The following is a 12,097-nucleotide window of genomic DNA, read 5'->3' as shown; positions in this document are numbered from 1 at the left end:
AGGAGCCCTATTTAAAGGGGCAGTCCTCCAATGCTCCTCCTGCAGCAAAGAGACAATTTTGGATCATGGTGCAGGCCAGAGGCAAGGCTGCTCCAAGGTTCTCTGACTCCTCACTCCAGGTGCTGCTCAATGGGGTGAGGAGGAGGAGAGAAATTTTTTCCCCATAGGATGGGAGGAGGTGTCCTCCCTCCACCACCAAGAAGGCCTGGCTGGAGGTGGCAGAGGAGGTCACCAGCAGCGGCAATGTGTCCAGAACCTGGGTCCAGTGCAGGAAGCGATTTAATGACCTAACCAGGTCAGCCAAAGTGAGTATACTTATACATTCTCCCACACTCCGTTTTCCACATCACCTCCACCACCACACAACTCCTTCTGCACTGCCACCACAACGCTCCCGCATCACTCCTCACATCCACTCAACCATCATCCTCACCTTGCCTGCACTTACTCACCGCCCCAGTTCCCATTCGAACATTACCACGCAACCCAATCCTCATACAATCTCATGGTTATGTCTCACACGCACCCACCCATGCATCTCCCTCACGGTCACCCCCACTGACACCAATGCATGCAGCAGGTCACCATGCAAACATCACTCAATCACGCCTCTGTGTTTTGCCTTGATAGGAGAAGAGATGCCAGAATGCCCAGGAGAGGGCAAGGACCGGAGGGGGCCCGCCAACCAGGTGGTCTTAACAGATGCGGAGCAGCAGGCACTCGAAATAAGCCGGACGCTGGAGTGCCTGTCCGTGGCGGACGCCGAGACTGGGAGTGCACAAGCGGCTGGTGACAGAAATCTAACACTCAGCACTCATGATAGATAATGATCTTAGCATCACTTGGCATCTGCAGCACCTTAACATCTGTCCACATGCTTAATATTGCTTTCTGTTTTCTTGCAGAGCCATCTGCGAACGCCGTGACGGCGGAGGGCAATTCCTCAGAGGACCTGCTGGCCTCTGATGGGGCATCGTCACATCTGAGCCAGCCATCCACCAGCGCAGATACACACACCTGGGTGGGTCCCCGTCCTCACTTAGTTGGGCTTGCACATGGTGAGTCACCACGCACACGTGAGCAGGAGCAGACCCTGGTGGCAGGGGCAGCTGTGGAGAGTCCGCGTCGGTGGGAGCACTCTTCTCCAGGCTCTGCTCAGCTGGACCCTGGGGCCCAGCCATGAAAAGGAGAGTCATCGAGGGGCAGCATCACATTGCCGAGGTACTGGAACAGTTGCCACATGCACTCTCCACAATCGCACAGAGGATGGAGGAGTCCAACTCCTGCATGAGTGGAATACTGTCACAGTGACGTGAAGGCATCTCTGAAATAGTGTCGCGGGTAGGTGCGGGAATGTCTGCAATGGAGGAAAGGCTAGCCTCCATCGAGCTTCAAGCACAGCTCAACAATGAGTCCATTCAGGCCCTGACAAAGGCCATTCGGATTCAGGGTGAGCAACATTCTGCCGCCTTAAACAGGCTGACAGATACCTTACAACTGGCCTTCCAAGGCTTCACACAAGTCCTCCAAACTGTCATCCAGCAGGGTGGAAGGAGTGATGTGCGCCTGGGCCAGAGAGGGATGATTGTGAAAGGGGACATGGAAGTGGGACGCCACTCAAAGCGCTCCCACGTCTCACCCATTGCCCCCCTCTCAACCAGTACCTGGAATGCTGCCTCCTCTCCAGGTGGCCGAGTCTGCCCCTGCACAGGTGCAGGTGGAGCAGTCTTTGGAGGGGCCCTCACGGGCACCGAAACCCAGAGGGCATCCGTGCAAAGCATCTCATCGGTCAAGGCATGGACAAGAACAACCTGCCACTACCTCTGCTAAAGCCACAGGGGTAGCACCACGTAGGGGTTCCCGTGAACATAAGGCGAAGGTTTTGTGAGCACAAAGGGGATGCACAAGGGTGTAAGACAAAATGTCATGTTTTTGATTTACTTTTGTTTGTTTTGCAAAAAATCATAAAAAATTGTTATCACCACTACTGCCACGTCTTTGCAAATCCTGTCCGGTTTGTGCAATAATGCCCTTTCCTGAGGATCACCATGAAGACCCATAACTGATGCCACCTATTGTGTCACTGCAGAGTGGGTGTAGGTGTATTTGCAGGGCTCTTTTGTGCAGACGACTGAGAGATGCTGGCGATGTCCCCGGTGGCACACTGGAAGGATGCGGAGGAGAAGTTGTTGAGGGCAGTGGTGACTTTGACAGCAACAGGTAAGAAGATGGTGCTTGGGCCAGCCGGGAGCAGCTCGGCATCAAGGTCGCTGCAGATGTTCACGACTACATGTCGAGTGAATCGGAGCCTCCATGTGCACTGCTGCTCAGAGAGGACCAGGAAGCTGAGCCTCGGTCTGTGGACCCTGTGGCGAGGGTAGTGCCTTCTGCGACGCAACTCTCTCTGTGGTTGCCCTCCCTCCTGCTGTGCAGGTGGATGTGTCACAGCACTGTGTTGTGGAGCTCCACGTGTCAGAGGTGGAAGAGGTGGCCAGCGAGGCTGGTGATGCTGTTCGTCCTCCGAGGAGGTCATGACTGCAGCTACGGCGGCCCCCTATCCGGAAGATGTACATTTGAGGGGGTCCGCAAGGTAGGTAAATGTGTCTGCACACCGGGGTTGAGGTTGCAAGTTGGTGAATTTTAGTGTTAGGAGGAGGGTGGTGGAGGCCAAACTTTGTCCAAAGTGACAGAGTGGCCTCCTGCAATGAGTGAGGGTCTCCCCCCACCTGTCAAATAGACCTTTGTAGCTGCCACAGACTGGTGGCTGCAACACGTCCATTTCAACTGGGAGTGTTTCCCCCAGTACGGGAAACACTCTCAGTTTAGATGAAAATCCCACCCCTCCTAAAATATCTTACAAATCAGGTCTCCTTATGACCTGAAGTATCCAATTAATTGATTTAAGTGGGATTCCGCCGACTTTAATTGCCGGCAGGAGTCCCGCATGCGGGGGCTGCGCGAGCATCTAAGTGCATCATTGGGGAACCTGGAAGTGGGCGGGTTGGAGCCAGGCTCCGCACCCGCCCCGGGAATCCCCAATTTTCGGAGCCCCCCCGCCACGAACGCACCCGCTGGGACATCGGAAAATCAAGCCCAATATAGTCATTGGCTCAGGGCAGTTGTGTTACTGGAGCTCTTGGTACTAATCAAGTTCCGTCATTTGGTCAGGTCGTGATGTCATTCGCCCGTAACTTTTTAACCAAAAAAAAAGAATTGCATTTAAATTACATCAACTAAAAATGACATACAACGAATCACTCTGAAGTACAGTGACTGTAATGTAGGCAAACACATCAGCCATTATGTGTGCAGTAGGAGGCTGCAAACAGCAACAAGATGAATGACCAGCTAATTTGTTTTTGGTGGTCAAAAGCAAAATACTGCAGATGCTGGGAATCTGAAATAAAAACAGAAAATGCTGGAAACTCTCAGTATTTCCAGCAGTTATTGTTTTTGGTGGTAATGGCTGAGAGAGGAATGTTAACGAGGACACCAGGAAGACACTCTGCTCTTCTTCAAATAGTGCCTTTGGATCTTTACCGTCCACCTCAACAGGTAGAGGGGACTTCAGCATAACAACCCAACCAGTACTGCATTGAAGTGTCAGCGTAGATTATGAACTTGAAATCCTGTCATGGGGCTTGAAATGGGATTGGGGGGGGGGAGTGGGGGGGGAGGAGGGAGAAAGATAACCTGAAATCTCTTTAATGGTTTGATTTTAGGAGGGGTACAAACGATAAACACTTTGCCCTTGTGACCATCTCTAAATCATTAATATTTGTGGGTTTGCCTTAATTTTGTGTGAACCGGATATAACCTGGCAACTTAATCTAATGCGGGATCATTATACCTAAAGACCTGATAGGGGAGCTTTTTGATGGCTCACTTTGTAAATGTACTTCTAATGCGGGTCCGGACCAGACAGACAGGAAGCTCCCAGGTCTGATCCCAAGTGTGTGCTGAGTTAGCTGATCTGAGGTGCTACAACTCTCCTCTGAGGGGGTGGAGAGGGGGCCGGGGTTGGGGCGGAGGAAGTCGACCAGGATTCACACTCCTGATCGCTATCAAATGGCTCGCTGTGTTTTATGTGGATTTCGGATGAGATTTAAGATGAGAGCATTTTGGGCTCAGTTGTGACTTCCTCTGTGGTTGAATATCCATTGACACGCAGTATCTTAGGTCATACATGAAGAATAGCCACTTGGGCAAAGTACTGATAGGTAGCCTATGGCAGTGGAACTGTGCCTCAGCAGGGGGTCAACATCTTCAGGAGTGAAGATTTTCTCTTTTTTTCCCTACTTACTTTCAGGATGTGGGTGACACTGGCCGTATTTATTGCCTGGTGGTTGTCGTCTTTCTTAAGCAGGCACTTCAGAGGGCACTAAGAGTCAGTAGCATAGTGTGGAACTGGAATCATGTGTGGAGGCCAGACCAAGTAAGGGTGTGGCAGGTTCCCATCCCTTAAGGACATTAGTGAACCAGTTGGGTTTTGGCGACAATCCATTAGCTACCATGTCACAAAGGAGATTCAGGGGACCAGTGGAGAAAATTGAAGGGAAGATAGAAGCTTGGTACGACTTCACTACAAATCTGCACAAACTCACAAGACATCCTGGTGGCTACTCGGAACATGGTAACCCTGGAGAAGTAATGACCTCCACCTCTGTGATTTATTCCAAAGTTCCTGGGAAGAGTTAAGAATTTCTTTCACCCTCACTTAAAACACTAACAACAAAAAAAAAGGCTTGTGTAAGGAAAGAAAGTGAAAATTATGAATATTTAAATAAGTGTCAGGGGAAATGATACCAAAACAATTACTTCATTGAAGCAAATCAGTAAATAATGCCATGGTAATCTTTCAGAAATGCTTAGACTAAAATTGCAGCTGGTATTTTGTTATCATTTGATTGGAGGAAAGCTGTCCATATTTTTTGCGCTCTTGAATTATTGCTTACCTGATTGTCAGGGTGATTTACGGTAAAATACCCCACGCAGACGATGACCTCATGGAGCAGGTCCTCACAGGTATGATGGTAACAGTACCACAGCAGCGAACTGACAATGTGGCGGAATGCCAGAGAGAGGCCCTCAGCGCCACACACAGCCTATCGGAAAGAAAAGGATGGAGAAAGAGTAAATCAAGCACAGCCCCAAGCTGAATAAAGAAGCTCGTGTCTGTGTTTGCGAGTAGGTTATAAATAGCTCAATCCACACAAATTGCAGATTGACAAGACTAATCTTCCATTGGAATTTGGGGAAACTCCATTGTTATTCACCTATTTGGCTGATTTTTCATTCATCACCATCAGTTTCTTTTCTCCCCCCTCACCTAATTTTCTCTCCCCCCACCGAAGTCACTAACTCTTGCTTGGGACTTAAGACTGGAGGACGACGCTGAAATAGGGTGGGATATGTGGAGGGATTTGTAAATGGGTTATGGGGAGTCAATAAGAGGTAGTACACATTTTGCAGAGTTTCCTGCATTGCCGTTCAATCAGGAACACTGTACCTAATCCCGCAAAACTACTGAATCAATTTAGAAAATCTGGGTGCAGAAATGTAATCCTGAACAGGCCAGATATTATCTGTACAGCCTTCCCCACCTCTGCTACCTCCTCTAGCCCTAAGTGCTAGTATGTACCCTCACATTGGCGCCATCATGTGTGCTTCCCGCCAGATTCGCGGCCAGAGTTAAAATCGGCCCTCAAGTGTCTCCCACTCAATGGGAATGTGATTTAGAAGCTCTGGCAGAATATCCAAAACCCAGCACTGCTGACACAGTTGGCGAACATAGCAGTATATACTAGCACCACTGCCATTGGTCTACATGTCATCCATAATCCAAAGTGCTCAGTGAAGGTTACTACAGAGTGTACCATTTGTATTATACCATGCACACACTACTTTAATTGTAGTGCAAGAGAATTTTCTGTAACTAAGAACAATTGAAATAGAGAGAAATAAATAGATCAAATTTTCCAATTAGGTGATTAAGTGTGATGGGCTGGCAGTCACTGGGTTTTTGGGGTTGTGGCTGGTGCTCATCTTATTATGACTGCAAGCCATCTATCCATTTCATTTTTAAATTACAAAGTTCATTTGTTTAGTATTTTTATATTGCGCCAGTTCCCGAAGTACAGGTCCTGTGCATTTGGAGTCCAGCTGGGACTCACCAAGACTGGAAACTTCTTTGTTGAAAACCTACTAGAACCAAGCCTTCCTGTCAGCCCATCTTAAGTGAGTGCCAGCAGTCTTACATTTGCCTGACAGCAGATTGCATGGGGCCCAAGTTTTGGGAATCCAGTGGAGCTAGTGCAGTTCTCACCCAATATAAAGTGCCTGAAGAAGCATCTTAGAGCACTTAACAAGAAGGAGAAAGCAATAAAGGGAGGGCATTTAGGAGGGCGGACAGGAAACAGACCAAAGGCACAGTCGAAGAAGGGGTTTTATGAGGTTTCTGAAGGCAGGGAGGGAAGTAACAGGCCAGAGTGGTATGGGGGCAGAATTCCAGAGGGCAGGAACGTTGTGGCTGAAAGACTGGGCAACGATGTGGAATGGAGACCGGGGAGAGGGGGAGGGGGGCGGCAGAGTGTGAACAAGCAGCAATCTGGAGTCAGAGATCTGGGGAATCAGAGAAACTGATGGTGCAGGCAGTGATGTATAAAACTGAAGATCGCTCATATAGTTTGCATCAAGGCCTTAGGGGATTTGAGGAGGAGGATAAAATCCTTTTAAATTGAATTCTGGGGCGCAGTGAGCCAGCGGAACTTAGCAAAGATAGGTCTACTGCCATCATACTGGGGCTTCAGAAACCTGGTCAAGGGATAGGCATTTAGTTATGCACCATAAGCCAAGCATTTTATTCATAGGGAATAATGGCCTTATGCCACTATTTTTTGGGTTGACTAATTAAATATATTTTTTAAAAAAGGGTTTTAAGAAATACTGCAATTCATCATGTCTTGGACATCTTAATAATGAAACAACTGTTTTACCAATGTTTAGTGTTAGGGATTGCGTCTCCATTACTCACTCAAAGTATGCTTGGCACTGGCTCCCATTTTAATTGCTGCTGTCCACCCTGTGCTTTGACCCAGTGCCCCAAGTCTAACCCTTAATGATAGCAGGAAGGCAGAGGTCCTGAATGTTTGTGTACAAGAGGACAACTACTTATTGATGACCCCGTGCTTCCTTGGGGCTCCACAGTGCAACGGGAAAATCTGGAGCTTGTTTATTATCCATTGGTATGAGAGAGGGAACACCAGCAGTATTCTCAAATCTCCACAGTAATATTTACAGAAATAGGTGATATTACGAGATATCGGTGTTGTCAATAGGATTTCAGTGAAGCGTAATTAATTTTTTTTTAGTACTTACTTGAATGGGTAAGGATATCAAGGAATATGGAACAAAGGTGAGTATATAGAGTTAAGATACAGATCAGCCATGATTTCACTGAAGGGCAGAACAGGCTCGAGGGGCTGAATGTACTACATGCGCACTTTCCAGCAGGAGTCATTGGATAGCAATCAGCTGCAGGTACACTGGTTGCTTTTCCCCTCCCTGGTCCAGGGGGTGGGGGAGGCCAATTATAGCATCGCAGCCACCAATCCAGTCGAGGTCAGCTATTGTAGCACAGACCAAGGTATGAATCTGGGACATTTCCGATCAGTACAACACTGTACCACAACTAATGGTTTATACACCCAGATTCACCTATCTAATTTTTAAAACTTACCATAACAATTAACTCACTCCATTCTGGATATACACATGGTTTTAATAACGAGGAAATATTACAGCTCCAGAAATAGTCATAGTTTCAGGTTTTTAATTAGCATTTTTCTCAATCTGCATTTCGCAGATAACAAAGCTTATCTCACCTGAAAAGTGGGAAGATCCAAAAATGCAAAACTGTTCAGGAAGCGAAGACTCTGGATCGCAATGTGAATGGTGTTCTGCGGGTAGGTTTCTCCAGGTGTGGAGGTGTTGTGGTCCGGGACTGTACCATGAAGGAGGATGCAGTAAAGCATGTTGAGAACACCCACCAGCTCAGTAGACTGCAGTGCTGTGGTTAGACCCGTGGGGTCCTGCTTTTTGTTCTCAAATATACCGTGTGATCTGCCAAAAGAACATAACAACAGATTAACTGACCAGGATAAAAGTAATGGTGTACCAGGGAGTTAAAATGCACCAGAAATAATGAAGTTTGACTAGTCAAGCAACAATTTATTTCATGTAGGGGGGTCATAGAATCATGCAGCACAGAAATAAGCCATTCAGCCCATCATGCCTGTGCTGGGTCTTTGAAAGAGCTATCCAATTAGTCCCACTCCCCCTGCTCTTTCCCCATAGCCCCGCAAATTTTTCCTTTTTAAGTATGTATCCAATTCCCTTTTGAAAGTTACTATTGAATCTGCTTCCACCGCCCTTTCAGGCATTGAATTCCAGATCATAATAACTCATTGTGTAAAAACAATTCTCCTCATCTCCCCTCTGGTCATGACTGCATCAGTTATATTGGACAGTTTGTGAAGCGGCTTTAGCTTCCTATCAACACAATCTACATGATGTAGTTTAGTTGTGGAGTTATTTGAAGCACACTTAATCAAGAGATGTGATACCACCTCCACCAGATAGTCTCACGCTGCTCTGCCATTACATCTGCTGCAGCATAACTAGAACCTAGTGCAAAGCAAAGATAAAGAAGTTTTTAAAACTTCATTTTGACACTTCTTAATTTTAAACAGGCAGCTAAAGGGATATTAAAATTCAACCAACATTTGGAAGCTGGTGAGCAGAGAAATAACGAGTGTAACTTGGGCATGCCAGCCCCCTGTCATTGTCATAGGCTAAATTACAACAGTTCCATGTCTAAACCATTAACTGTAGTATAATGACGCCATAATGAGGCATTTTGTTACAAGCAGATGTTAGGATGAGGCAGAGGATATCTTTACTGTACCTGGTTGAACATAAAATAACTTAGCTTGAAATAGTGTCTTCAATGTGGCAAAACATGCTAAGGTGTTTCAGATAGTTGGGGGAAGGAAGTGAGAGAGATTCTCATCAAGTATGAGTTTGGAGGACAGTTAGGGGAGGTGACCGAGGTTAGAAGAGGTATGTTTTAAGGAGGCTTTTGAAGCAGGGGAGAGATGAAGCCTGGAGGAGAATTCTAAAGTGCAGAGGCATGTTGCGTGAAGGTTTTGCCACCGATGGAGGAGCAGATGGGGGACACACAGTAAGTCCACGATCGGAGGGTGATTACTGGGACATGGGGCTGGAGGAGGTTGCAGGAGTAGGGTTCAGTGAAGCCACAGAGGGATTTGTGAAGGGAGTATGAGGAAAGAGAGAACAGACAGGCCAGCGTTCCTGCAGTGTGACCCTGTTTCTCAGGCTGTGAGTCACACAGCAACAGATGCAATAAATTGGATCACTACCACAACTGTCAATCCAATTGACCTGGAGACGGGGAGAAATGGTTTCCAAATTTAAAAAAACTGTGCTGGTTCCTAAACAATGAGGGTGTGTTACATTTCCTCTTTCTTTATCTGTTGTCTCCCCATCTCTCCTGAAGGTACTGATGTGTGCTGGTGCCCTGTTTCATCAACACTAGCAGTCCAGTGGTACTTCATCCAACTGACCATCTTTCACGTGTGACGCTAGACAATGAGCATCAACAGCCTATTCTCCTGTGAAGAGTGTTACAGCCAGGCCCAACCTTGTCCTCAGCTGATGTGCACACACATCACGTGTGCACACACCTTAATACAGGAATTACATGACATTACAACGTGGAAACAAGCCATTCGGCCCGAACAGTCCGTATTGGTGTTTATCCTCTGCACGGGCAATAGTCTTAATCCCATGTCCTTTTATTCCCCTTTCCTTCAATTACCAATCCAGTCTACTCCTAAATGTTGACATGGTCTCTGCTTCAATCACTAACTCTGGGAGTGCTTTTCACTGGAGTCACTGGATAGCGACCAGGAGTAGGAACCCTGGGGCACTAAGGCAAACTATAGTGTCTTAACTACTGCCCAACTTGAACATTTCCCCATTAAGACGAAAAACCCTTTAAACCATAGATCAAGTGTACCAAATAAATCAAATCTTCAAGTTTTTTTCAAATGTTGCATTGGCAACTTTTTTTTAATAGCCCTTGTAAACGTACAAGGAGCAAAACCTGCGAACACTGCTCCTTAAGGTAAACAGACCGAATAAGTCAAATTCCCTGCCCCCACCCAACATCACCTATTGTGTCACTCGCAATGTCAGTCGGCACTCAGCTGTTTCCACTGGAGCCACGAAGGATCAGGGGTTAACACTTGATGCCACTCACACAGATTTTGCTTCAGACTAATGGGCCTGAGCTTGTTTGATGAGTTTCAAATGAGGATTTATGTTTGTTTAACACCAGTTTGCTGTAGTAACAGGGTGGGAGTGATGTGGATCCACTGCAGAATCAGCTTTGAAAACAACATCAAATAAAAAGATTTGCATTTCTACAGCGCCTTTCATGACCTCAGGACGTCCTAAAGTGCTTTGCAGCCAATGAAGTACTTTTGAAGTGTAGGCACTGTTGTAATGTAGGAAACGCGACAGCCAATTTGCACACAGCAAGATCCCACAAACAGCAAGGTGATAATGACCAGATAATTTTTTTTTAAAGTGATGTTGGTTGAGGGATAAATATTGGCCAGGACACCAGGGAGAACTCCCCTGCTCTTTGAAATAGTGCCCTGGGATCTTTAACGTTCACCTGAGAGGGCAGATGGGGCCTCGGTTTAATGTCTCATCCGAAAGACAGCACCTCCGACAATGCAGCACTGCCTCAGTACTGCCCTGGAGTGTCAGCCTGGATTTGTGCTCAAGCCTGTCAACACTCACTGTCTAGGCTCACACTTGAAGAATGGCTGCTCAGGTGAGGCACTGGAGTGCTGCTGGTGCCCAGGAACTGTACCCCAGCAAGAATTATACCTTCAGGAAAGGAGGGGAGAAAACTAGAAAGTATGGACCTTCATGCTGAAGACTGGCTACTGAGATAAGGCAGATGAAACTGATGAGCGACCATCACTGGGAATGAAAACAGGCTGATAATTATTAATTTGTTAATATTTCAACATTTCAGTTCTGGGAACATCCAACAGCTGGGTGGGTCATGAATGAAGAAATATAGGTGCACTGAGGGCCACAGAAGAAGGGATGTAGGCCACAAACAGTCCTTGGGTCATATTATGAGGACTACCAAGTTTTAGCAGGGGGATTAATGTGGTAATCGTTGTAAAAAATCAACGATGAGATGAATGGACAAGTGGGAAAGTCAACCTCTTGCAGGATAATGGACTCCTTATGCCTCTAACTGATAATTTTTACTAGATTTCTTTACTTTTATTTCACAAATTCTCTTCTCTTCATTCAACACTCTGCAGCAATCAATGAAGTCTGCAGATTGAAATCTTACCTGCTTGTGACACTCTCAAACACTGCTGTAACCTATAACTCTAACCCTAGTATGCAGAAGCTCAAAAGAAGAGTTAACTATCATTTTCTGCATTGCTCAATAACTGATGAGAAATTTGTGACTTGCTTCTTGGTCCTCGATTACATTCTCTCCAAATTTCTGTGCTCCCATCAGTGGACAGAAGCAAATTCATTTGACCTCAGTCCCAGTTACAATTATAATAATTTAACACATTTTATACTCATATTGATCAGTCAAGTGCAGTCAATTCCTTTTAATTCAAAATTGTTCAATTCAAATTGAATGTTAATTCATTTTTTTCCAAACAAAAATGCCTCCTATGCTGTTTTATTTCAATTGCTCAATTCGAACTACGCAATAATTCAAACAAAAACAACTTCTAATTAATGAAGTTCCAAAATTCCAGAGTTGGTAGATTGTTAAAAGTCTCAGGATGTCTTTGTTTAAGCGCTTCCAGTTCTGCCCCCCAAATGCTCCTTAGCTTTCACACTTTAGGCCCCCTATAATTCCCACAAGTGTTCTCAATTTGTCTGCTTACTCATAAAACCTAGCCTCAGCCCACTGTGCCCTGCAAGGGTTTGGTTCCCCCACCCAGCCCTGACCTCTATCTGC

At 46.3% G+C, this 12,097-nt stretch overlaps 1 protein-coding gene across 2 annotated transcripts in view; it reads right to left on the bottom strand.

Moving 5' to 3' along the window:
* scaper (S-phase cyclin A-associated protein in the ER) overlaps positions 1-12,097 on the bottom strand; it is a 330,941-nt gene that overhangs the window by 45,284 nt on the left and 273,560 nt on the right. For both annotated transcript variants that reach the window (XM_067973526.1, XM_067973527.1), the window contains exons 27-28: positions 7,884-8,121; positions 4,956-5,105 (exon numbers count right to left, since the gene is read on the bottom strand). In XM_067973526.1, coding sequence (XP_067829627.1) covers positions 4,956-5,105; positions 7,884-8,121 — 388 coding nt within the window. The remainder of the gene's footprint in view (positions 1-4,955; positions 5,106-7,883; positions 8,122-12,097) is intronic.

This window comes from Heptranchias perlo, chromosome 38 (genome assembly GCF_035084215.1).
Source record: "Heptranchias perlo isolate sHepPer1 chromosome 38, sHepPer1.hap1, whole genome shotgun sequence".
Lineage (NCBI taxonomy): Eukaryota > Metazoa > Chordata > Chondrichthyes > Hexanchiformes > Hexanchidae > Heptranchias > Heptranchias perlo.
This window is presented reverse-complemented; position numbering and strand designations above follow the sequence as displayed.